General features: G+C 40.0%; 1 protein-coding gene across 1 annotated transcript in view; it reads left to right on the top strand.

Annotated features, from left to right (window-relative positions):
- Positions 1 to 27,596, top strand: part of CSPG4 (chondroitin sulfate proteoglycan 4) — a 90,487-nt gene that overhangs the window by 24,866 nt on the left and 38,025 nt on the right. The window contains exons 3-5 of the mRNA XM_063449329.1: positions 1,948 to 5,532; positions 18,104 to 18,571; positions 22,881 to 23,057. Coding sequence (XP_063305399.1) covers positions 1,948 to 5,532; positions 18,104 to 18,571; positions 22,881 to 23,057 — 4,230 coding nt within the window. The remainder of the gene's footprint in view (positions 1 to 1,947; positions 5,533 to 18,103; positions 18,572 to 22,880; positions 23,058 to 27,596) is intronic.

The following is a 27,596-nucleotide window of genomic DNA, read 5'->3' as shown; positions in this document are numbered from 1 at the left end:
TTTTAGTTGGCTAACATTTTTGAGATTTAGTCGACTAAAACTAGACTAAAACTAAAACAATTCAGATGACTAAAATACGACTAAAACGAAAAATGGCTTTTTAGTCAAAAGACTATGACTAAAACTAAATTGAAATTTGCTGCCAAAATTAACACTTGCGGATAAGGCACATGGGAGAGGGAAGAGAGGAAATGAGACATATGGGGAGCTGGGGGACACAAAGAGACACACAGGGGCTGGTGAAGGGGAAAAAGAGACAGATTCCTAAGTTAGACCCATTAGATTTTAGTTGTGTCGACTAAAATCTACTGGAGATTTAGTCCACTTAAACTAGACTAAAACTAAAACAATTCATATGACTAAAATACGACTAAAGGGCTTTTTAGTCAAACAACTATGAATAAACCTAAATTTAAATTTGCCAAAATTAACACTGGTACCAAAGAATGACACATAATGAGGTGAGATAGGTGGAGAGAGAGGGTGACATACAGCAACAACACAAATGTTCAATAAATGAGGAATAGAAGTAGAGAGAAAGAAATGATTAAGACATAAAGGATGTTGTAGGGCGGAGTAGCACAAATACGGAGAAAGAGGAAACGGTGAGTCTGAAGTGGAGAAAATTGAACAGGGGGGGGGGAAAGTGACACAAAATGGGAGAGTAAAGAAAAGAGGGTAAATATGTAGAAACTTGGGGAAAGTGATAAAGAAATGGTAAAATAGAATGCAGTGTCACAAAAATAGGAAAATTAGACACACAAAGAGACAGAAGTGGGAAAAAAATGGGAAACGTGACACAGATGTGGAAAATGAGGGAGTAATGTGAGAGAGACAGAAGACTGGGAAAAGTGAGTGAAATGGACACAGAAGTAAAATGATGAGTCACCACACAATGAGAATGGAACAGAGTAGCATACACGGACAGAGATGAGAAAAGAATTGCAAAGATAGAGAATAAAAGGAATGTGACGCCCATACACGTTACTAGGATGTGCGCATATATGCAAGTATTCCAAAATAATGTGCAGCGCTCCAGAATATGTTGCTGCTTTATAAATAAATATAAATACACACTGACATAAACAAACTTCCGTTATAAATCATTTTGTTCCTAGTATCCTAATCGAAACCAGCTGTGGAACACAGCTATTATCCTTAACTGCCCCCATCTGCTTGAAGTGTACATACAATACTTTTTTTCCCCCAGATGCACACTCCTCTGCACAGACGCAAGCACGCCGAAATAAAAGACAGAAGCTGCTGCCGTGTCATTGTTTAATCATCTAACAAAAACGATGGCAGGTCTGCCAAACATACAGCTATTTAAAGGAAAACTCAAGTCATCATAGGACCTGGTTAAGCAGGCTCCAGTTGTTATGGTGCTGGAGTGTTCTGTTAACAGTTAGGAAAGCAAAATTTCTATCTGCTTTAATGTTATAAACGGACGGTTTGTAGTTATTTTCAGGCAGAGAATCACTAGAAGATCCTCCGTATTATTTAAAAAAAAACAAAGAATCTTAAAAACACTAAAATCTTTATAACGAAAACATGGCTGTCAGCTTTCCTAAACTCAAGAGTTCTTTCAGTGAACTTGTGACGTCAGGCGAGTGGACAGGAATTAAATTACAGCAGAATCCATCATGGAAAAACTGCATTAATTGTTAAAAAAATATATATATATATTGCAATGACGCCAAATGATATGGACTTGACAGACAAAAAACGTATGTGACTTCCTAAATCAGCATGTAGCCATCTGCCGTACCCACCAGTGGTGTATCCTGGTTTTGTGCTGCCCTAGTTCGTCTATTTTGACCTTCAATTTGAAATGCACGTTGAATTCACCTCGAATTTTAATTTTAGTAAATAACCCTGATAATATTGGGTAGTCCATACACAGAAATGTTTAGTTAGAAAATAATTTTTATAATTTTTATTTTGCAGGCCAGATTGGAGGTGGGTTCTGGAGAGTCCATACTAAATTCCAACAGGAACCTGACACTTCACAACTCAGAAGAACACAAACTGGAGCTAGTGGTTGAGAAGTCCAAAATGGTGCTAATTGTGGATAACCTCAGTATCTCCATTGACCTCCCATCACATTCCAAAGCGCTAAATTGGAAACATGGACTATATCTCGGTGGTGGTGGAAATACTGATCTTCCTAACATACAAGGGAACCTCCCCACATTCCATGGTTGCATTCTGGAGGCCAAGTTTAACAGAATAAACTTACTTTCTAGCTCACATCCCCTTGTACAGCGGCACGGGCAGTGGGAGGACTGTCAATTGAACCCAGCACCCACATTTGTTGGATCATTGGGATTCCTTGGGCCACGTTCCTACTTGATTTTCCCGAGATGGGATTTTAAAGGTTCTCTACAGTTGACAATGGTGACCTCTAGAGCTGGTCGTGCACCATTACTCTACCAATCAGGACCACGATCATCTTACATTTACGTAGAGATTGTTGGGGGATACTTGCAAGTGACTATACAACAAGGAGAAAATGTTGCTCAAATACAAAACCCAGTGTATATCAGTGATGGTCACCTTCACAGGATTCAGATCCTTTTGGACAGTTCAGAGGTCAAACTGGGAGTAGATAAGGCTTTTTCAGAGTTACCCATCAGTGATCTGGGAACTGACTTTGATTTCCATGGGAACCTCTACTTGGGAGGTGTGGATGAAACCATTCTTGCCAAAATGCGAGAAGGACTTGTGGATGATTCATATGTGGATGATATGGAATATAGATCCTTTATTGGATGCTTCAAAGATTTTATGGTGAACTCAGTGAAGAGAGGGCTGCGTGATGCTGTTGTGATCAAAGACGTCACAGATGGCTGTCAGGACTATGAATATTATGACTATAATGAATATGATGACACCACTACTCCCGTCCTAAGTACTACTATCATTCCACAGAATACCACAATGTTCTTAGAAACCCCCAGCATTACCAGTTCACATGATAAATGTAAACCAGACCCCAGTTTTCCCAACCTGACCTCATTAGTAAATCCTCAACCTCTGCCTGTCACAAAAGGTGGTTCTAGTATCTTGCTTTGGCAACACATTAATCCCACGGTAGATTTAGGAAAATTTGGCATACGTCCCTCTCAAGTTATTTTAAGCCTGGTAGGCAGTGCTCAGCATGGACACCTGGAACTTGAGATGCCCGGTGCTGAGACCAGAAAAAAGTTCACACTGCTAGATGTGAGCAATCATAAAGTGCGCTATGTTCACGATGGATCTCATTCCTATGAAGACAAGATAAATTTAGAGGTTTCTGTAACCAGTGGTTTAAAGCTTCCGGAATGTTTATCAAAGATGCAGCGTCACATTCTTCCTATCAATGTTCTCCATGCAGTAGCCATGCCAAACTTGCAGTTTCCTAAAGTAAAGAAATTGGGGGTGTTGTCACATGGTGTAGTGACGCTAACAACCAAATTAATTGAAATCACAGACTCTGAGTCCCTGTGTGAACAGTTAACCATCTTTGTTTCTCTAGACACTAGAGAAGGTCAAGTGGAACTTAAACATAGGCCTGGAGAGGCTATTCACCAGTTCCCCTGCACGGACTTGAAAAATGGCCAAGTAGTGTTCATTCATAAATCTGGAAACCATGCACAGCTTACCATTGAGGCTAGTGACAAAATCTCAAAAAGCTACTCAGCCAATCTTACCTTTTATGCTCTTGAACCTCAAAATACTAAAATAAGAGATGCAGAACTTATTGTCATCCCTGGGGCATCAGCACTTATCACCCCTTCAAACGTCCCTACATTTACCAGTGCCGACAATCTAGGGGATGAAATTATGTATCAACTAACAAAGTATCCCAAATTGGGAGAGATACAGAGATTAACTGATGGAAGGCAATGGAAGACAAGTCAAGTGTTCCGACAAAGTGATTTGGAAAGCAATAGAGTGAGGTACTTCAGCAAAGTTGCAGATTTTCATGGAGAAGATTTGAGTGAAGATGTCACTATGGAAATAAAACTATGGTCACAAGTTGTGAGTAACAAAACATTACAAGTAAGAATGAAAAAGCCAAGTATACAAATAATGAGAATGATCCCCCTAAGAATAGGAAGAAGACGAGAGATACGCCTCACTAACATGGAACTGCAAGTAGACAGTATGGCAATGGATCTAAACTCTTTACCAGTCACCTACACAATACTCCAGTCTCCAAGGAAGGGTAATTTGCAACTTATGGGTCAAAGACTTACAGAAGGTTCCCATTTTACACAACGGGATTTGGAAAATGGACATATAACCTATGCCGCTACAGTGAGGAATACTATTGAAATGGAAGATCAGTTTCAGTTCCAGGTGATGTTAGGAGCCCAGATAAGTCCCGTGAATACTTACAAAATCCATATTGATGTGGACCCAGATGCTCCTCTACTTACTAACCAGCTCTTACATGTCCTAGAGGGTGGAGAAGTAGCCATTACACCAGAACATCTATTCCTAAAGAGTGGTAATAGTGCAAACTTTATTTATGAGGTAATTGATGGCCCTCAATATGGAAAGTTGATAAGGAAAGGACACCAGGTGGAAGTGGGGATAGAGGAATTCACCAATGATGATATTATCACAGGAAAACTTTTTTATGAACATGATGGATCAGAAACTATTGAGGATGATATACCATTTGTGGCTTCCAGGCAGCAAGAGGGCAGTGCCACTGACACCAGTGGTGAAGAAGAGGAAGATGATGAAGAAGAAGAGGTAGTAAGAGGAGTTTTTCGTGTATCTATCCAACTGGTAAATGATAATCCTCCTGTCCAAGTAGTGCAGAAGACCTTTCATGTAGTTCGAGATGGACAGAGACTTTTAACTACAAATGATATTGCATTTTTGGACCCAGATGTGGGGACAACAGATGCTCAGTTAGTGCTTGTTAGGTATGGGGTACCATTTGGCAGAATTGTCTTTGTGGATGACCCATCACTTCTAGTTTTTCGTTTCACACAAGAGGACCTTAGGATGCACAGAATCCTCTATGTCCATAATGGCCCTGACCAGGGTTCTATCCAGTTACAAGTATCTGATGGGTTATACCATCTAACCACAGTTCTTGAAGTGCAAGCGTCTGACCCATTTATCCATATAGCTAATGTCACACTTCTTAATGTTCCATCAGGAGGACAAGGAACTTTGTCACCTACAAGTTTCACACTAGAGACTAATTTGGATATACGTAACTCTGATGAAATCAGGTATCATATCATGCCTCAGCCCAGATGGGGGCACATATTTAAAGGAGGAAAACCGGCAGATTCATTTTCACAACTTGACCTAACAAGCGGACTAGTAGTCTACCAACATGGTGGAGAAAGAAGCAAAAAGGACTATTTTAGAATATCTGTTGAGGCTAATCAAGTGGTAGCCTATGGGGTTGTTGAAATACAGGTGGGCACAGAAACTCCAGCAGTGGTTCTGAAGGTGATTCATAATGAGAAGGTTTACGTTTTTCAAGGAGAGCCAGCAGAGATAAAAAAGGAGTATCTTATGGTGAGTTTATTTTTGACAATATTTAATATTATTATTATTATTATTATTATTATTATTATTATTATTTTAATATTACATCATTAAAGAAATGTTCCAAGAGATGAGAATGCAGATGGAAATAAAAGAAAATGCATAGAACAATAGAACAGAATAGTTTTAAACTCTTGGGTCTGTTCCATTTATGATACCATCTTCTCACATAAAAAACAATCAAGTGCCAAATGGTTAAACATGGTAAAGTCAAATATAAACCCCTTTTTTCTTTTGAGTTATATAATTGTTAGTAATTTTGTCAACTAAGAAATGGATGAGAATCATGGATGCAATATGACCAAATTCAGCAATTAACCATAAGTGTAGTTAGAAAAGTATACAATAAACATTTAATAAACATTTAAAGCAGCTATAACATAAAAAACAAAAACAAAACAAAAACTTCCTCATAGTCTGAAAACACACCACAAACCTAAATGTTGAGTTACAGCCTAGAATCGATAAACAAGTCCGTGTATGGTCCATATATCAATTTAATCAAACCCAATATCTGTCTACAATGGAAACATATTCTAATCTACGTTAATTATCACAAAATGTTAAAAACAAGGTAGCCCAGTGATTATATGAACCATACACTGTCTTTTGTATCTTTATTGCAGCCGACATTTTCATTTCTTTGGTATTAACCCCATAAGTGCTAGCATTTTTTTTTAATATTACATTCAAATTCTGATTCATGTCAATGTCATTACTATCTTCTTACGCTCGGGTAAAAAGAAAAAAAAATACATCAAATCTATTTTGTGGTAAAATTAATAGTAGAACAATCAGGTTTTTATGGTTTTTTTTTTGTTTTGTTTTTCTGTAAACATTTTAATTGGTAGACACAGGAAAAAGTATTTTAGAAGTTTATAAAAGAGTTTGGGAGGATCCGCAGGTAATTGCAAGATGTGCAAACACACTCACGGTATTTATATCGAAAGGTAATCTGTAACAACCACTTGAGTGGCAGCTCATTGTCCCATGGCTACAAATAACTAGTTTGGTAGCAAAACCGCAACTTAAACAGAAGTTGTCTTCTCAAGTTCATCCTCCCCAGCAGACTCTGCAAATACTACAATTTTATTGTACTGTCTGCATAAATAGCCTATCCTGCATTTATACACAATGTGCAGTCCTCCACAATTCTAAAAAAGCTCTTTAAAACAGACCCCGAGTATATAATTATCACCTTCACGTTTTTATGTTTCGGAAGAAGGTGTAATGATGATTATAAAAAGCATAATACATGCAAAGCTAACTTGTTTTACATCCATATGGATGAAGAGAGGTTTTTTTTTTGTTTGTTTTATAAAAAGAAAACAGGAAACAGGCACAAAGCATAGAGTTTATTACATTTTAAACATCATATATTAAACGCGAGAAAAAAGGAAAAGAGGACTGTCCCTCAATGATGAAAGGTATCTTGAAAAATACTTTAATGAATCAAACTAAAAACACACACAGAAAGACTGACAAAGTTGCTAGTCACTGCTGCCTCAATAGTGGATATTTGGGGCAGAAAAGGTGACTGCAACTGCACATACTAAGTGTGAGGTATACACAGACGAAAAGATGGTGAACAAACAAATTGGTCACTAATGGGGCAAAAAATCATAAACAGTAGTTAAGTAGATATGTCCCCGCAGTAATAGTTGCACCATAGCCTTGTAACAGTTGCCTGGGGTTGACTCAATAATAGGGTAATGATACCATGTAACAAAAATGAATGGTAAAGGAAAACCAAAAAATGGCTACAATGTACCGTGTGTATCCCTGCAGATTCAAAAGTGAGAGTAACCACCTAGGACCTGGATAAAACTGCAAGGTGGGAACTACTGAAAAGGAGAAAATGCCCCAAAACGAAACATATATATATACAAGCTAATATCCCCCTAGGGAATAACCCTGCATCGAAGTGAGATACAGCAGGGTCCCAATAGGAATACCGGAGGATATAGCCGATAATCAGCACGTTGCTAATAGGAGTTGGGCATGCTAACGGTCTAAGCAATGCCCATAATAAATCACAAAGCAATGAGATTGTTAACTAGTATGTGCCTTACTGGGAACTTGGCTGGGATAGCGGTAACGTTGTACAATTGCTGGCAGCTGTCCTGATGTGTGCCTTTGTGGGCACCAGCTGCAAAAGCTAATATCCCCTTAGGAAATAACCCTGCGTAGAGATAGAATACAGCAGGGTCCCAATAGGTGTAGCGGAGGATATAGCCAATGATAAGCCGGCTGCTACTAATTGTTCACAGAGCAATGGAATTTCTAGCTAGTATGTGCCTTCGTGGGCACCTGGCTGTAGTGGCGACCAAGCTGTAAAATTACTAGCGGCTATCCTAAACTGTGCCTTCATGGGCACCTAGCGAAAGAAAAAAATCTAACTGTTAGCTGCCCTAATCTGTGCCTTCGTGGGCACCTAGCAATGAAGATGATAATTGGCATGCAATCTGTGCCTTCATGGGCACCTAGCCGTAGTAATGATAGTAATGCTGAATGCTAGCTGGCAAATATCTTTATGTCAGTCTTTCTGTGTGTGTTTTTAGTTTGATTCATTAAAGTATTTTTCAAGATACCTTTCATCATTGAGGGACAGTCCTCTTTTCCTTTTTTCACGCATTTATCTACTTAGGGTTATCCCCTGTACTGTCCCTTTATCCTATGACTGATCACTATAGGGCCTATTCTCTATCCTATATTAAACTGCTGGTGAAAAACAGAGATATCGCAAGCATTTGTATGGAATTTCCCAGAAGATGCGAAAACATGTGCATTCACGCTTGAGGCATCATGAGACGACTCCATCGTCCTCAACATGAAAGTGCAGCAGAGGTAAGTATATTCGTTACTTACCTCCACTGCTTTATGCTCTCCAGTTAATGCAGCAATTGCATTTGAACACGTAACTGTCACTTCTACTTTAGACTCTACACCAGGGGTCCTCAAACTGTGGCCCTCCAGATGTTGCTGAACTACAACTCCCATGATTCTTTGAATGACATAGATAGCCAGAGAATCATGGGAGTTGTAGTTCAGCAACATCTGGGGGGCCGGAGTTTGAGGACCCGTGCTCTACATGGTGTAACTAAATCCCCACATTTATTTACTTTAGACAGGTGATTTAAAGAAGCCTTATATGTGCTATACACCTAATTACAGCTTAATTATAGCTGCACCACTATTAAGAAATGTGTGTGTCCTGGGTGTGCCCAGCAGAAGTACATAATCAGACAAATTAGCATGTCTGAACAGTGAAAATGGCATGTCTGTAATTTGACCGTAGAACATCTGGCAAAGTTCTACATTGCCATACTCAGGAACAGTCGCGAAATACAAATCTAAATTCTTTCAGAGTTATTTCCTGTAAAAAAATAAAAGTGTATGAAAAAACACAAACAATTAAAGGGACATTGTAGGCACCCAGACCACTTCAGCTCATTGGAGTGGTCTGGGTGCAAACTCCCATCACCCTTAACCCTGAGCATGTAATTATTGCAGTTTTTATAAACTGCAATACTTACCTCTGAGGGTTAACTCCTCCTCTAGTGGCTGTGTACCAGACAATTGAAAGAATTGAAACAGACTTTTGGTCTGTTATCTGACGCTGGACGTCCTCACGTTCTGCATGAGGACCTCCAGCGTCAGATATTCCCCATAGGAAAGCATTGAATAAATTGAATAATGCTTTCCTATGGGGAGATCCTAATGCGAGCGCAGCCATTGTGTACGTCGGCGGGGGAGGAGCATGGGCGGAGCTGAGCCAGCGCTAAGGGACATTGGTGCTGGACCCAGGTAAGTGACAGAAGGGTTAATTAACCTTTTCAGCGCCGTGGGAGGGGGCCTTGACAGAGGGGGAAACTATAGTGCCAGGAAAGCAAGTTTGTTTTCCTGGCACTTTAGTTTCCCTTTAAATATAATAGAGGCTTATTGACAGAAGATTTAATGTCTAAATCTTCTTGTTGAAAAATGTGGACATGCCAGGGGATTCTAAAATCTACAGATATATACTTTAGTGTAACATTTATATATTATGTGGTTGCTATCAGTGGCGTACACACAACCCATGGGGCCCCGGTGCGAAAACTGATCTGGGGCCCCCCCTCCCCCCGCGCGAGCGCTTACTCTGCGCAGGCTGGGGCCGCAACACATGGCGGCGGGCACCGTGTCGCAGGGCTGCGACCCGTGCGACCGCGGTATGTATGCCAGTGCATGCATAAACACATACACTTAAAGGACCACTACAGACACCCAGATCACATCAGCTCAATGAAGTGGTCTGGGTGCCAGGTCTCTCTAGTTTTAACCCTGCAGCTGAAAACATAGCAGTTTCAGAGAAACTGCTATGTTTCACTGAGGGTTAATCCAGCCTCTAGTGGCTGTCTCATTGACAGCCGCTAGAGGATTTTCTGCGATTCTCACTGTGAAAATCACAGTGAGAAGACGCTGAACGTCCATAGGAAAGCATTGAGTAATGCTTTCCTATGGGCGGTTTGAATGCGCGCGTGGCTCTTGCCACGCATGTGCATTCGGAGCTGAGAGGCGGATGGGGACGGAGAGATCCCCAGCGTTAAGGGAGTCCGGCGCTGGAGAAAGGTAAGTGCTTAAGACACACACACACACACTCTCATGAACAGACGCACACATTTACTGACAGACACACACTCAGTGACAGACGCACACAAACATACTCAGTAACAGACACACACACTAACACACACACTCTAACACACACACTAACACACACACACACTCTAACACTAACACACTCACTAACACACACACTCTAACACTAACACACACACACACACACACTCACTAACACACACACTCACTAACACTAACACACACTCACTAACACACTCACTAACACACACACTCACTAACACTAACACACACACTCACTAACACTAACACACACACTCACTAACACACTCACTAACTCACTAACACACACACACTCACTAACACTAACACACTCAAACGTTTTTTTTTTTTAATCCCCCAGCCTCCTTACCTGTGGGAGAGCTGGGGGGATTCCCTGGGGTCCAGTGGTGTTGCTGGCCAGGCTGTCACCCGGCTGGCTGGCGGGCGCGCGAGGGAGCACTGTCCCCTGGGTGCTCCCTCTTCAGCTCCCTCGCGCGCCGCGTACTGATGCCGGAGCCGGAAGATGACTAAACTCATACAGGGTTATTCCTTAAAGATTTCACAGTGAATTTACAATTTAAAGGACCACTATAGCCACCCAGACCAATTCAGCTCAATGAAATGGTCTGAGTGCCAGGTCCCCCTAGTTTTAACCCTGCAGCTGAAAACATAGTAGTTTGACAGAAACTGCTATGTTTACCCTGCAGGGTTAATCCGTCTCCCTGAACGGCACTAGAGGCGTTTCCACGATTTACACATAGTAAATCGCACTTATCTGGCACTAGATGTACTCACGGAGTACAGCGTCAGATAAGATCCCCATAGGAAAGCATTCAGTAATGCTTTCCTATGGGCAGGATTGAATGCGTGCACGCGCATTCGGCTCCACTCAGGAGCTGACATCAGAAAGGGAGGAGAGGTCACCAGTGCCGAGGAAGCCCAGCAGTGGGTTAAGGTAAGGAGGGGGGCTCTCCAAGAGCCTATAGTGCCAGGAAAACGGGTTTGTTTTCCTGACACTATAGGATTCCTTTAAGGTCAAAATAGCACAACAAAACAGGAGTCACACTGGTACATTGTCCCACATCTTATATTCATGTCCCGAAATCAAATATTATTGGCTGAACATACTTAAATTAATCAAATTTTTTAATTCGATGTAGTTTTATCCCCGTGTCTTTGTCTCTTTAAGCAAATTCCATCTAACATGCCTAAGTATAAACAAATTATTCTGGGCCATCTTTTGATCTCAGCAAATTCTATCATTTCCCGAAACAGGAAATCACCCACTATTCCAACTGTGGGTGAAGTTTTATCCGCAGTATTTCAAAAGTTAAAGGTGTGAACTAGCTTTTCGTTAAACCATCTACATTCACGTCTATACTGCAGCATGAATGGTCCTTGTGGGAAGATGATGTGAAAAAGGAATACAGACTTTAACCATGTTCCCACCTGACTGAATACTTGTTCTGCTTACTGTTTTTTTTTGTGTGTTTGTTATTTGTTTAGTACCAGGCTATAACTAATTTATTTTTTTACTTTTGTACATATTTTACTTGTCTCAAATATATAGGAAATTATAATAAAAAAAAAAAAAACGAAAAAAAAAAAAAACAAGCCAGTTATAAATTTGCCAACAGAACACCTGTTTTCTTTTCTCTCTGACCTCTAGAAAGGCAAGGTCCAAAACTAGAACAGATTTATGTTTTTCTTTTAATCAGGGAGTAAGAGAGTTAAATTATCTGTGTGCAGGGTAGCAGGAACTTTGACACTGTGTATGTGACCAACTCAGCCATGGACAGCGTGTCCAAGGTGACTGGGTTTAGCATGCTGTGTGTTCTGACACCAGACACAAAAGTTGCACAAAAACTGATATCGCAAGCCAGGAAGAGACAATACCTGCTGGCTGATTGACACCCCGAGGAGGTGGCCCTAAATACAGTAAAAACGGTATTTTGTAAATTAAGTAATTTAATAAGAGAGGCTTTGGTAAGAGGGTCTTTGCACAATAACCACTTCAGTAAGAACAGGTCATGGTGTTTAGAATAACCCTTAACATTTAAAGGTAAAATGGCGTGTTTTATCCTGTACATTGTTGCCATCAACGTGAAATATAAAGGCATCTCCGGTTGCCGACAGCAATTTACTTAAACTACAAGAATCTGTAACTATAATATATAAAGTAAAATTAAATCCTGGTGTGGGGCATTAAATAATCTGTAGTAACTGATTGTTATAGACAACAAATTAGGCAGCAATATGCAATTTCAATCTGCAGTTGCTAAGGCCAGTAAGGTTTTGGCATGTATAAATAGGGGCATAAATTCTCGGGGTGAAAATGTAATTTTGCCTCTTTATAAATCGCTGGTAAGACCACACCTTGAATATGCTGTGCAATTTTGGGCACCTGTTCTAAAGAAAGATATCATGGCACTAGAAAAAGTGCAAAGACGAGCTACAAAATTGATAAAAGGAATGGAGCATTTTAGTTCCAAAGAAAGCTTAAAAAATGTAAATCTCTTTAGTTTGGAAAAATGGCGCCTCAAAGGGGATATGATGACATTATACAAGTATATTCGGGGCCAGTACAAACCATTATCTGGAAATCTATTCATAAACAGGGCTATACATAGGACACAAGGTCACACATTTAGGCTGGAAGAAAGGAGATTTCATCTAAGGCAAAGAAAAGGTTTTTTTTACAGTAAGAGCCATAAGGATATGGAATTCTCTGCCTGAAGAGGTGCTTTTATCAGAGTCAATACAGATGGTTAAACAGCCATTGGATAAATACTTGCAAAAACATACAGGGATATAATTTCGAATTAGTGTGGTAATAGCTGCTTGATCCAAGGAGATATCTGACTGCTATTTTGGGGTTTGCTTCAGATTGGGGTTTTTTTTACCTTATTTTGGATCAACAACAAAAACAAATGTGAGGAAGGCTGAACTTGATGGACTCAAGTCTCTTTTCAGCTATGTAACTATGAACAGCAGATAGATCAGATGTAATAATAATACTGCTACACAATAGAATTAGAAATATAAAAGGGAAGCTGCTCTGTAAAAAAATTAAAAAGTTCACTCCACAAATAGACAAAATAAATAAATATCCAGGCCCCCACACATGACAGTTGAACAATCTCAAAAAACCCTTGCTGTGCCCAGTAAGCAATGCTCATGGGAAATGCTCAGCAGTGCTACAGAATGTCCAGGGCTGAAGTAGTTATAATGCTTGGAGTATCTATCCCTTTAATCATGAAATCATTTGCTTGTGGAAGATATGGGCCACTCAAAATTGTAACACCAAAAAAACCTGTGACGCTCTACCTGCTTGTGTGTAGCTCTGATATTTATTCACTAAGCACCGCATTGCAGTAAATTAAAGAACAATTTCTAGTCTCCCAACAGACCCGATTTCCACAGGACATGACTCCGAAATCACATCCGGGGACACCAGGGAACTGTTCTCAGGCATTACAGCGCTATAAACAGGCACTAGGAGCAGGGTGACAGATCCACCATGTTTACAGGGACACATAATTGTGTCATATTTATGAAAATGCATTGAAAGGGTTGCCCTGCAGTATGTATAATGCATATTCTGCAGGATTCTTTTTTTTAATTTTTTTATAATTTCTTTATTTTTGCAATTTTACATTTTCGCCGGGAGTTGGGTACAGAACAAAACTTGGGAGTGGGGTTAGTGTTACAGAGTTTGTAAATCATAGTTATGCTGTTTGTTACATATAGAGCGTTTTAATATAATTTCTTCTCTAGTTACAGTAGCGATCTTTTGCTTACATAATATTAGGTTGTCCGTTTCATTTGTTGCTGTTTTAGCTCTAAGGGTTGGGGGAGGGATTCTGAAGGATTCTTAATTGCTTAGTCTTATACACCTTCTTTTGAATTCTTTTCATGTGCTGCCCATCAATATGTATATATGATATGTGTCCCAGAAAACATGGTGGATCAGATTAGCCTGACTAGAAGTCCTCTCTACATGGTCCTATAGATTTGGGACGATCAGAGAGGCCATTCAGTGGGGAGGAACGCCCTTTCTGATTCACCAATTATAGGCACTGCCGATGCCCTCCTCAGGACATATGCACTGTTCCAATTCCATACCTACCAATGTTGGAAAAAATCTCCAAATCAACCGTCAAAGTTAAAACTCTGTTCTGCCTAAATTTTGCAGTGACGTGTTTTTTAGTTGACTACAATGCCATGTTTAGTGGGTAAACCCCGCTGTCATTAATTTCAGCTGAGATTGCAATACCCTTACCCTGATTGTATAGGCTTATATAGATGCTTTACTTCATTTACAATCTTCTATCTATTCTTCTATTATGAGGTTTAATAACCCTTCATCTGCTTAGAAAGCACTGATTCATATCTGATCTGAGAGTTGTCCTGTTAGTTCAACATTTGGCACCTCACAGACGCTTAGCGTTACATTGTGAAGTGCCTGCCTAGCAGCAAAGTAACATTTTTTTCCTCAATGTTTCCATCTATGGCGAAAAAAAACAAGAAAATGGAAAGAGGATAAATGGGTACAGTATTTGAGCGAGCTGGGCATGTTTATCAACACTAAGAAAATAAACTCAGAATTCCGAGTCACTTTGTAACTTGGAAGCAATACTTATTCACGTCAGTAGGTGTTAGCAGTGTGTATCCAGATGCCAATAGGATATACTTGAAAAAGAAACATGTATGGCAGAACATGTGTCAAATAACAGCATTATCTATTATCCAAACTTACATAAAGGGATACTTTAGACACCAGAACCAATATATCTTAAAGGAATACTCCAGGCACCATAACAACTTAATCTAAATGAAGTTGTTATGGTGCCAGCAGGCCCTCGGGCACCCTCTTCCCTCAAGGGATTAAGCCAGTCTCAAATGGTTTAACCTCAAAAGGAGACTCCAGCGCCAATTGCAACCTTTACCAGGCAGCATCCAGCTTCTGAAATTTCAGTTTCAGGAAGCTAAGCTTTCAGCCGATCAATGGCTCCCCATTCATAAAACTGGTTTAGAAGGAAACATACCTGATGAATAGCATGTCACTGATTGACTGAGAGTGTCAGCTGAAATTTCAGATGCCAGATGCCGCCTACGGGGAATTGAGATTGGTGCTGGAGGCTCACTATGGGGTAAAAACATTAGAAAACTGTTTAATCCCTTGAGGTATGCACCTAGGGCCACCTGGCACCATAAAAATGTAATTTAGATGAAGTTGTTGTGGTGCGTCAGCTGTCCCTTTAATGTATCCTGTCTTTATAGGCTGAACAGTGTAATAAACGCTGACATTTCTGTGTAAAGGCAGTGATTACATTGCTACCTAACACCACCTCTAGTGGCTGTTACTCAGACGCCGAGCGCTCCCCTAGAGATTCATTGAGTCAATACATCTTTATGAGGAGTGGCGGCCATTGTGATACCAGCACACTAAGGGAATAAAGGTGAGTTAAGCTGTTTGTTTTATTACTTCTGAGGGTGGGGGTAATAATCTAACTAGATTGTCTAGATTGTCATAACACGTTCACTTTAACCTATGAACTCTTCTAAAGTAGTGAACATATATTTTATCAGAAAGATAAATTCTTTAATTACTGTAGGAACAGTTAATATTTGTCCCTACCATGACACACTCCTCCCAGCCATTCACATATCTCTGTTACTACTGGCCCAGCTTGAAAACACTTGTCCAACCAGGACAGTCCTCCTTATTGACACAGATGTGCCAGCTTCATTGCCCACATATTGGCGCCAGAGTAGAGTGACATCTGTCATCTCCACAGAAGAAATAAGTGCCAGGAGAGGGAGAGACCGTATCTTCACATGTCTGTCCCATAATCTGTACATATACCTGCATATGTTAGCACAATTTATTGTTGCTTGCTGAAGTGTTTATGGTGCAGAGACCCAGCCTGTGCAGCATTATCTGACTGTCTGTGCCAGCTTCATCCTAGTTTTGGACACCTTGGATTGATAACTTGGACCGAGTTCCCTCTCCTTCCCTAATAGAGAGTCCAAGTTCTGATTAGAGCTAAGAATAGCCTGGTTCACTATAATAGGAACCTGGTTTTTGGCAAATTGATACATGACATATAGCTGCTATCAGTTTACAGAGAAGGGCCACTCATTTGATGTGATAAACTACTTATTACATTTTATCTTTAAAATGCAATAACAAATTGGATCATTTGTACCCGATAGCTTTCCTATAAAGATACACTATAGGCACCTAGAACACTTCATCTCAATAAAGTTGTGTGGGTCCCAAGTCTCTGTAGTTTTAATTCTGCAAGTGATTACACTGACAATCGGCAGGGTTTAAATGCCTCTAATTGGCTGTCATTCTAGAGGCGCTTCTGCCAATTAAACCAATTGAAATTCGGCTATTTCAATCAGATGGACCATTTGATTGGCGCAGCGTGGCGTTCTGCCTTGCATGCACACTAGCCTCTCATTGCATTTCTATGGGAAGTTTGAAGATCTCAACCGGCAGTGAGAAAGCACGGCGCGGGATAAAAGGTAACTAAAATACCTTCTTGAACCTTGGCGGTGGGGGGTGGGGAAGCGGTCACCTAAAAGTTGACTAGGACACTATACCATTTGGGATACACATTTGTATTCCTAATACAATAGCGTTCTTTTAAGTCTACACGCAGAATAGTAAAAAAAATCTGTGACATGTAAGAAATGTTTTTTTTCCATAATACTCTTCCAATTATTGTGTTTTTTTTCATGTGTGAATTATCTGAAATCACGTCATTGAAGTCATAGCTAACAATGTGCGTTTTCCTAATTTGCTTTTAATTGGACTTTAAATTTCAATGCACTTTTAATTTATTTAGAATTCCTGACAGTTCACACATTTATGAATAACCTTCTCACCATTACCAGCAGTATTCAGATAGATGACATTCAAATTAATAATTTGAATTCCTGCATGTCACAGATATATTTACAGGCATGAAATAGGGCAGAATATTCTGTTACTGAGGGGTTTATATAGTTACATAGTAATTTAGTAGAAATAAAAAGAAAAAAAAAACTCAAGTCCATTGAGTTTAACCTTTAGAACACGTCTTTGTATCATGTTGATCCAATAGAAAGCAGAACTACCCAATTTGAAGCAATGACCAAATAATTCCTCCTAGAGTCCATAATGACAATCAGATTTCTCCTCAGATCAACAACCTTGGGCCAACCACTAGAGCTCGTAGCCATAGTGGGTTTATTATATTATCTTATTATTTGCTATTTATTTAGGGACAACATATTACGCAGCACTGTACAACAGAGGAAATACAGACATAATGATAACATACCAATACAAAAGGAACAGGAGACCCTGCCTACGAACTTATGTTGAGTTTATGTTTATTATATAAAAGTACATAACTTTTTATTCTCTCGTATAGGCATTCAAGAAAGCATCCAACAAATGTACAGGACACTAGCAAAAATGTGGTGACCTATACTTTAACTGTTTAATTTAAAATATAGCAAAATTAATTCTGAAATAAATTTTAAATATGATTTATATTGAACTGAGAACGAGAGTTAAGCTACAATAGATGCTTGGGGCATGATGAATATGATGGGTTTGTTTTAGCCAGTGGGGATCCATAAATAAATGAGTGGTCAACATAGTTTGCGTCTTAACCAAGGGTGAGGCATTACTTTACAGTTTCCTATCAGGTCTTAGGCTAGTATTTATCGTATCATTTCAAGTGAGGACCAAATGGTGGTGACAATCAATAGCCAAGAGGTCACTTAAGTTTACTTTACTTTTCTTAAAAATTGAAAAGAGTTTAGAACTGAAGTATGTAGCTCATATTAAGTATTTTTCTTTTCATCTTTGAATTCACAGGTCTCCGCTGAGGACACATTCCCTCATAAAATTATATACACCTTAACAGACCCTCCAGCTTCTGGCTATTTGGTGGCAGTGAGCGACGAGCCATCTTCTGATGGCTCAGCCAGTTTAGACTCTGTCCATACCTTTACGCAAGAAGACATCAACCAAGGACGAATCTTGTACCTGCATTCGGCTTCAGAGATGAACCCTGATAGCATGACACTAGACGTGACCGTGGGTACAGAGGCACCTCGGGAAATTGTAGTGTTTGTGGAAGTGCTTCCATTTTACATACCACTGGACGTGGCCGAGCTGCGTGTAAAGGAGGGAGGTACTGCTACAATAACCACCAGCATCCTGCGCGTGTCAAATGAATATTTTCTAGATCTTCAACTGGAATTTATTATACTGGGTGCTCCGAGCAGTGGACGGATCATAAGCACTGACAAGAAGGAACGTATAACCTTCAGTTGGAATGAGGTGAGAACGGCTATCTATATTATAGTAGAATCATGTAACAGGTTTATGGTGCATGCAACACCCTATGTGGGGGCTTAATGAGAAACTTCGCCTTTTTGGTGATGCAAAGGAAGTATACTGAGCTTATGAATGTACTTATGAATGTCTAACAAGAGTGCATAAACATGCATTCCAACTTAAACAGTCAAAAAAAATATCCCACAGGGCCCAAGGCAGGTTGCCGTTTTAGAGCCCCATTTTTCACAAAGAGCCAAACAAATGCATGGTTCAAGGGTCTTTGTCTAACCCCCAAACCCTAGGCAGCCCCCCAAGGCCAACTTATGGTTTATCTTGCTCTGCTCTGTAATATATTGATGTACGCACATGCACAATGGCACATGTACGTGTAAGGCAGTGCTGGATAAAGATGCTGAAAGTGTTGTTTATTAAAGGGAGAATTTAAGCTGAATTCAAAGTAAATTCGTCCACGCTTTCAGTTCCGCTACTCTGGCCTTAAATTTGAAATTCACTTTGAATTCTCACATTAGTAGGTTACCCTTTTTGGAGTGAGAGGTAATCTTTACACCAACAACATGTCAACCATTCTCTGCACTTTCTCACGCATTGGCTCTCTGTATTTTTGGACCTTTTTTTTATTATTTTAATGGTGACAGTACTCAACACCGTTAAATATAATTGTGCCCTATGCCCTATCCAGATGTTTTAAAACTACAGCTTCAATGATGCTTTCTCATTCTAAAGGAATTTAAAGGCATGCAAAGCATCATGGGAGTTGTAGTTCTACAGCATCTGGGGATCTATCTTTTGGGCACCCCTGCTATAGGGGTGAGGTGTGTGGCAGAGACAAGTAGAAACACACTTACCTGCACTTCCAGGCCAGGTTTGGTAATTACAGGTCTTCTACATATGCACCCAATGAAGGCTATGCTTGACAGGCTTGTAATTAATGCAAAAGCTCAAGTAAAAAAAAATAACAGAAGGTTATTTGAAAAGGAATTAACAAAACACATTTATTTGCTGATTTTAGGTATTAGTATATGCTATTGCTTGCATAGTAACATCTCCCCTTTCAATTTCCTTCAGCAAGATGCGCTGATTTCCTTTCCCTTTATTTTAATTAATGCAGCTGTTATCATGTGTCACTGCTAATTAGTGAACATTACCAAAAATTAGGTTACTGGAAGAAGCCATCTTGTTTACTTTGCAGATTTTTTTTATGTGATGAGCCAATCTTGTGACATGTTCTCCATTTTAAGTCATTAAGACTTAAAAATATCTGTAACAGAGACTCCATCGGAAGGCCATTTAACGAAATGCCCAAGGCCTATGGTGCTATGGGCAGACTGCGCACTCTGTCCCTTAGTGTTTACCCCTCCCTGGGTAATATGTTCAAGCCGCAGCCTTTTTTAATCTGTTTAGCCTCTGTGGTTCACGTCGGAGGCTTTGTGTGCATGACGCACAGTATATCCGTACTCCCACAAACTGCGTCTACTTACCCGCGCATCAGTGTTGAGGCTGCTCAGGGAAAAGACACCCCTCAAAATATCATTAATAATTTGATTAATGCAGGTGGATAAAGGGGACGGTGCTAGGTTGGCAAGAAGAAAAAAAGAAAAGAACGGGAAAATAGAGGAGAGATACAGAAAGTGGGGGATTTAATGAAACTGACCAAATACACGCGGAGGATTAGGTTTAACTCACCTACACTTCTACTATTTGGCAGCACAGCTGACACAAATTGCTATGTGGCATTCTCCCCTGGAAGAGAGGAAGTGGGTAAAAATCGAATCACTGATGCTGGGAGCGGACCTCCCTCAATTTATAATGTGGGTGCCTAAGGCAGAAAGACCAATGCTGAGAAGCAATGCCCTGCAATCCTTAACTCCCTGAGGATATGGGACGCATCAATACAGAAATATAAACTGGCATCATCACCCTCCCCACTCATACCTTTCCTATGAAATAGGGTATTCCCTCCGGGCGTAGCTGCTAGGGATTTTGCGCATATAGAACAGGCAGGGCTACAAAGGATATGCCACCTTTTCCAGGGCACTGAGGTAGTTACCTTTGAGGAAATTAAACAATGGAGGCATCTCACACCCTCTGACCTCTTCAGATATCTCCAGATTAGGGACTTCATCCATAGGCCTCATATAAAGGACGCAGCTCGTAAACCTCTTACATTCTTTGAATGATTATGTCAGACAGAAATCATGCCCCAAGGGTCTAATTTCGCTTCTGTATGCCCATCTCTGCTCGGAGACTGAGGACTGGGGTAGACTAACCTATATAGACCAGTGGGAGCAAGACTTAGGCGAAGAACAAGAGGGAGAGTAGAGTGGCAGAAGATATGGGAGGCGAGTAATTTTACTTCCATGTGACAATGTTTCGATGGTACACTACACCGGTAAAATTATACAGAATGCACAAAGTACCATCTGATGAATGCTGGAGGGGGTGTAAAATTAGGGGTACATACTTACATATGTAGTGGGACTGCCCCCCTATTAAAGGATTCTGGAGCTCAGTCAGTGACATCATGATACAAGTGTTTCAGAGAACCCTGGATCCACACCCATGGTTGATGAAGAGATGATAGGGATGACTGGAATTAGGGGCTAATCAGGACTATCGAGCAGGGGTTTGTGGGCCTCTTATTTAAGCTGTGCCCATATCGTAACAAAGTCTAGAACAGTTGGTCGGTGGTGTGGCAGTCTTGGAAATGTTTTACATACTACAGGACATGGCTCTATATGTGTCTTCATAATCCTAAAATAGGTGTACTATTTGGTATAAAAGAAGGTGGAGGATAGCATAAAAAGACATAATAAAAGATTAATTGATAGAAATTGTGTTACAGAGTAAATTTTAATAGCTGATCTCTATTAAGCTTACAATCAAAAAGTCGGCATGTAGTACATAATTTGCATGTAGTAGTAGGGTGTGTAACAGACTCTCTTCAAAGGAAGTAGATATTATTGAGACAGTTGAGTGTTGGGATTTATAATGTGCCGTAGAAGCCTTATTAAAGAGATGAGTTTTAAGTAGGATTTGAAGATGTCGAGAAGGGAACAGATTCAGAGTCAAATCAGTTCCAGACATAGAGGTCATCTTGGGAAAAGCCTCGTCAATGGTTCTAATAAAACAGGTGGGGAATCCTGAATAGAGACGTGTTCTTAGCAATACGCCCAAAGACGTAAAGACGGTAGAAGGGTTTTGTAGGGTGTTTTTTTATTGTTTTTAATTGTTGAGGAGTTTAAATGTTGTTCTTGATTATATATGGGCCTCACAGACTGGCTCAGTAGAAGACAAATCGTATCAAGTTTTTCTACAGATTGAAGTCATGCTTGTGTAAGGAATGAGTAGAGTGTTGCAGTCATCAAAACAGGGAATTAACAGACAATTGGAAATATTCAATATTTTGGAAGAGGAGAAAAGAGGGATTATGTATTGAATTGAAGGGATGAAACATTATTTAAACTGCACACTGATGACTGATACATGGTGATACAGGAATATAGAAATGTCATTATGAGCAAGAGTTGTACTAATGTTGAGAAGTGGAACTATGGAATGCAAGTAGTTTAATTTCAGAGAGCATTGTCACACCCTCAAATAAAAGGCAGAAAGGTGTTTGGGAAGAGAAGGTGAGATGTCAATAAAGAAAGATAAACCCGAGTCTTGTCTGCATCCAAATGTTTTTAGAAATCAAGTGATTGCCAAGAGAAGGGGAATAGAGGACGTGGAGAGGAAGAATAGAACCAGGCACTGATGCTTGTGGGACACCACAGGATAGGAATAATGATGTAATAACGTAGAAAGAATAGAGTTATCTGTCTTTTAATTATCTGTGGAATAGAGCTGATAGATGAGACATTCAATGCTGATCAATGGGGTCAAAAGCCACCAAGAGGTCCTGATTATTGGAGAAAAGTGCTTTTTGTATACTGGATATTGAGTTGGATATTGAACATAATTTCTCCCCTTATGGAGAAATATAAAATCTCTTACAATCATGTAAAATTTAAAGGTATCATATTGGAATAGTTGAATATAAAACTAGAATTTTATTTTTAAGCTCTACTAAATGTGTAAAATTCATAAGAAGAAGCCTAGGCAGAACAGGCATCATCGAGCTCTCCTGGATAAAAAAAATAAATCATTTATATGGTCACAGGTACTGTAGTAGTGTACTCAAAATGTACTATTGGTTATGGCAGCCCAAGAATGGTTATTTTTATCTTTTTTTGTTTGTTCTGTAGCTGTATATATTCAGCTATTTAACACATATGCCTACATTTCTTCCCAGCTGGACCAGGGGAGAGTTTTTTATGAACATGACGGCAGCGAGACCCTGAGTGACAGTTTTACCATTGTCGCAAATGCTACAGATATCAATCATCAGAGTCAACCAGTCACAGTCAACGTGACAGTGGAAGCAGTAAATGATGAGAGCCCACGCATAGTCACCAATGGAGGACTGCTGGTAAGAACTTGCTTACAGTGATAGACCATGTCTTTTAACATTCTAAGTACTTTCACATCCAAGAGTGACCCAAATCAATGACCCCAAATATGTACATAGCATCCAATTGCATACCCCTACTTCAACCGATAAATTAGACCCAGGGACCCATTCTTCAGTTAAGACCTTAATTTGATTCTCCACCGTATCAGATGGGTCTTCATTTCACTCGAGTACAGTAATTATAATATGAAGTGGGCAGTTGGCTAGGGGACAAATTAATATGGCATGCCAGCGATCGAAGATCCACTAAAATGTCACGGGGATCTTGTTTTTTGGTCCCAACTCAGAGGTTAAGAAGCATTGTGTTATGAGATGGATTATTGCCCCAAAATAATAATAATAATTATGTATTAATTTTTTCAATTAAATTTATATATAAAATTTCACACTTGTGTTAAAAATCTAAAAATAATGTGCATTTTTTTTCCCGAAATTGTAAAGTGCAGCCTACAGTAATGCCAAGTGTTCAGTTATGTGTTAGTATCTGGAGTCACTTTGGTTACCATACTTTCTGGGTTAAATGGTCCAAAACATGGGAAGAGACCGAATTTCTGACCGAATCTGCAGCAATCACCTGGATGCATTCAGTGACCAGTTTAAAACTCCATGCTTTCACATTCATATCCTGTACAAAGTATAGTATTTGGAATATTCACAAAGTAACAGTATTCAGAAAATGCATTACGGAATGCATCCGATTGCACTGTCACAAATTATTGTTCAATTCCTTGTTTGCAAGTGAATGATAATCTAAACAACTGTTTTACAGACAACATACAAGAAATGAAAAAGCGCACACAATGATTATGATTGTCTCCTGTAGTTTAAAAACCTATATGGCATCAACAATAAACATCAGTGCAGCATGTATGTACAAAAAAAGATCAGGGGAGGGGGTGTTGGAAAAACTCACAATCTTTAGAGCCTATAAATTGGCTCTAAACGGTGGAGGTGTCAAACAGAAACCTTGCTTCAGGTAGGTATGGGTCCCAGAGAGAGACTTGCAGTTACAACTTGCTTCGGGTAAATTGAGGTCCCAAAGGTAGCTCGGTGGTAGCAGCATAAAATATCAGGAGCCAAAATAATAAAGTTAAAATAACATTTATTAATATATACTTTAAAAAAAATTACAATAAAGCATAATATAGCAGCATAACATGTTTCAACTGTTAAACAGTCTTTGCATCTGAGGAAGATAAGATGATATTCAGAGAAAAGGCAGTGTTTACATTGCCCCTAGGGACACCTCCAAGTGGCCACTCCTTAGATGGCCACTGGAGGGGTTTCCTGGCTCAGGGCTGCACAGTAGGCAGCAGTGCCGTTTAGCGTCCCCACGTTCTGCATGGAGACACTGAATTTTCCATATAGAAATGCATCTCTATGAGCAGGTGCTGATTGGGCAAAACGGTGTTTGTCCCCCCCCCCCCCTCCCCCTCCCTTGCTGATTTTAGCCCAAAACATTGGCTAAAAATCTGCCAATTTGATGATGTCACCAAGGGGGCAGGGCCAGCGCAGGCAGACCTGTGGAGAGCTGAAAATAGGTGAACTTTAACCCATTCTGATGGGGCTAAGGGTGGGGGGCAAGCCACCTAAATGGTGGGTTTTCACTATAGGGTCAGGAATAGTGATGACCCGAACTGTTAGCCGAACTGTTAGCCGAACTGTTCGCGAACTGTCCGCCGGCGAACAATAGCGTGTTCGTGTTGGGCGAACATATGCGATTTCCGGTCCGCCCCCTATTCGTCATCATTGAGTAAACTTTGGCCCGGAACCTCACAGTCAGCAGACACATTCCAGCCATTCAGCAGCAGACCCTCCCTCCCAGAATGTGTCTGCTGACTGTGAGGTTCCGGGTCAAAGTTTACTCAATGATGACGAATACACCCCACCTTTCGCCACAGTAGGCTGCAATCGCAAAGGCTGCAGATCTCCCACCAAGGATCCAAAATCCTAGTTTTTGGATTGAGGCATGGCACCAGTACCTCTTTGCTTGAGTAGCCTCAGCCTCTCGGTGCTAGGTGAGTATATGAACCATTTTGCTAGTGTACAAGACAGTAAGATTTGGGAGCTGTTCTGCAATGCGACCAATCAGCATGGAGGTCAGGCCTCGCCCCATCACTCGATTTTGAAATATAGAGGAAAAAACAGCAGCTAAAGTCCACTCCATACTTTAGCTTTATCATACTATGGAAACCCGATGGCTAAATTATCCTATAGCCTAGCCCTTGGTGCTTCTCAGTGAACAGTACCATCTAGTGGAAAAAATTAAAAAAAATTAAAGTGACAAGACAAATAAAAGAGAAGAGCTACGCCACCCTGCAAAACTGCAGCTTCTCCAGGGATAGTAACTGTCTGAGTATTTGTAGCCAACCCTGGCCCTACAACTGTTCATAAAAGGAATGCTAAGCATGTCCCACTAGCCCCTCACCAAGATGTTTATGAAGGGGAGTTCAACACTCATAAAAAACAGTTCATGAAAACAGCTGCAGTGTTGCTTCAGGTAGCTTGTTACAGTAGAAAGAAATTTGACAGTAGATGAGGAAGTGAGTGCTTTGGCCAATGAGAATTCCTCAATTTATGGGGGACAGGGGATTTGTTCCCCAAGTAGGTTGCAAACAGTTTAACAAGAAAGAAAAGATCTAGTGACCTGTGGTAACATTTTAGGTCAAAAATAGTTGTTTATAAAAAAAAAAAAAAAATCCTTCAGTTCAGCCATTTTTCTAATTTGACCTAAAATTTCAAATTTGGTTTCCAGTTCACGACAATTCACTGTTAAGTGAATAAACCCTTTTTTGTGTCTTATTTAATAGTTCCAGGAAGATGCACAGTCACAAGACAGGCTGCACCTCAACAGCCAAGCTAGACTAAAGACTAATCGCTAATTAAAGCCCCGATCACTCAATATAATGCAGGCAATAGAAATTGAACTTGGCCTAAGCAACTTCCTCTGCCATCATCCCCAGCCGTCCTTTGGTTTACATTCTAGTTCAAAGGCATCTAATTGTATTGTAAGTAATTGTATTGGTGAGTGAAAATTTAACTCTGGCAAGTAGAAATTCAATTCAAGGCTTACAGTGGCATGATAATTTTAATGGCTAGTAGCCTGTTAATCGAAACTGTAAGCCCTGGCCTTTTAGTCTGTATCACCTTAAAGGACCACTATAGTCACCCACACCACTTCAGCTCAATGAAGTGGTCTGGGTGCCAGGTCCCCCAGGTTTTAACCCTGCAGCTGTAAACATAGCAGTTTCAGAGAAACTGCTATGTTTACATTGCAGGGTTAATCCAGCCTCTAGTGGCTGTCTTCCTGACAGCCGCTAGAGGCGCTTCCCCGATGCTCAATGTGAAAATTTAATTGAGCACGCAGAACGTCCATAGGAAAGCATTGAGTAATGCTTTCATATGGGCGCATTCGGCTCCACTCGAGAGCTGACATCGGAGAGGTCACCAGCGCCGAGGAAGCCCGGCGCTGGATTTAACCCCTTCAGCCCAGTGGGAGGGGGGCCCTAAGGGTGGGGGGGACCTAAGGACTATATAGTGCCAGGAAAATGAGTTTGTTTTCCTGGCACTATAGTGGCCCTTTAATTTACAAATGAATAGCGTGCAGAATGTGCAGCGAGTGGGAGCCTGATTAGGAAGCAGTATATTTGAATTTTATATCCACATACTTTTCTGTTAAAAATTGGTCTCTGTAATAGCTTATCAACAGTAAATGTGACATGCATTTTATAACCTTTTACTCCAGGCCAATGTATACACAAGCAGTAGCCATTGTGCCATGCTAAAAGAACTTACTCTTCATTAATATATTTCCCCAGAGCCTCCAACTTATTGACAGCCGGCATTAGAAAGTAAGAGAAACAGTGTTATAAAAATGCCACAATAAACCAGAGAAAAGTTAAAAATATCTAAGTGACCTTTTACAAGCAAAACATTTCCACAGCATTTTAAGACAAGAACCATTTTCATACTAATGTACCACTTTATCTTAAACACTGGCTATACCCAACAGGGTGCTTCAATATTTCTCCTCTTTCTAAACCAAAAAACTGTTTGTTTGTTTTTTTGCCCAGTATGTAAAATTGAGGGTTTTTAATGTCAATACATTTTGAGCAGTACATATCTTTTTGTCCGATGGATAAAATATATATATATATATATATATATAAAGCTATATATAGATAATTTTTTTGTTATAACCTTTTGTGATAATTATTACAAAAGTATATATCAGACATTTACAACTGCTTTGAAACATGACATTTTAGAAAGAAAAAGATAACAAAAGACATCCTCTGATTACACGGTACTTAAATATGCTAGGTAACCATTTTTGAGGCTATTTTGTACAAATTAAAAATATTACCTTTAATCCTTTGCAATTCTAATTTCTGTATTGAATTTTGACTGTTATAGTCATCTTCATACACATGTTAAAATGGATCTCTCTACGTATACGTAGACATTCATACACAGGCACATTGATTTACATACACA

This window comes from Pelobates fuscus, chromosome 3 (assembly GCF_036172605.1).
Source record: "Pelobates fuscus isolate aPelFus1 chromosome 3, aPelFus1.pri, whole genome shotgun sequence".
Lineage (NCBI taxonomy): Eukaryota > Metazoa > Chordata > Amphibia > Anura > Pelobatidae > Pelobates > Pelobates fuscus.
This window is presented reverse-complemented; position numbering and strand designations above follow the sequence as displayed.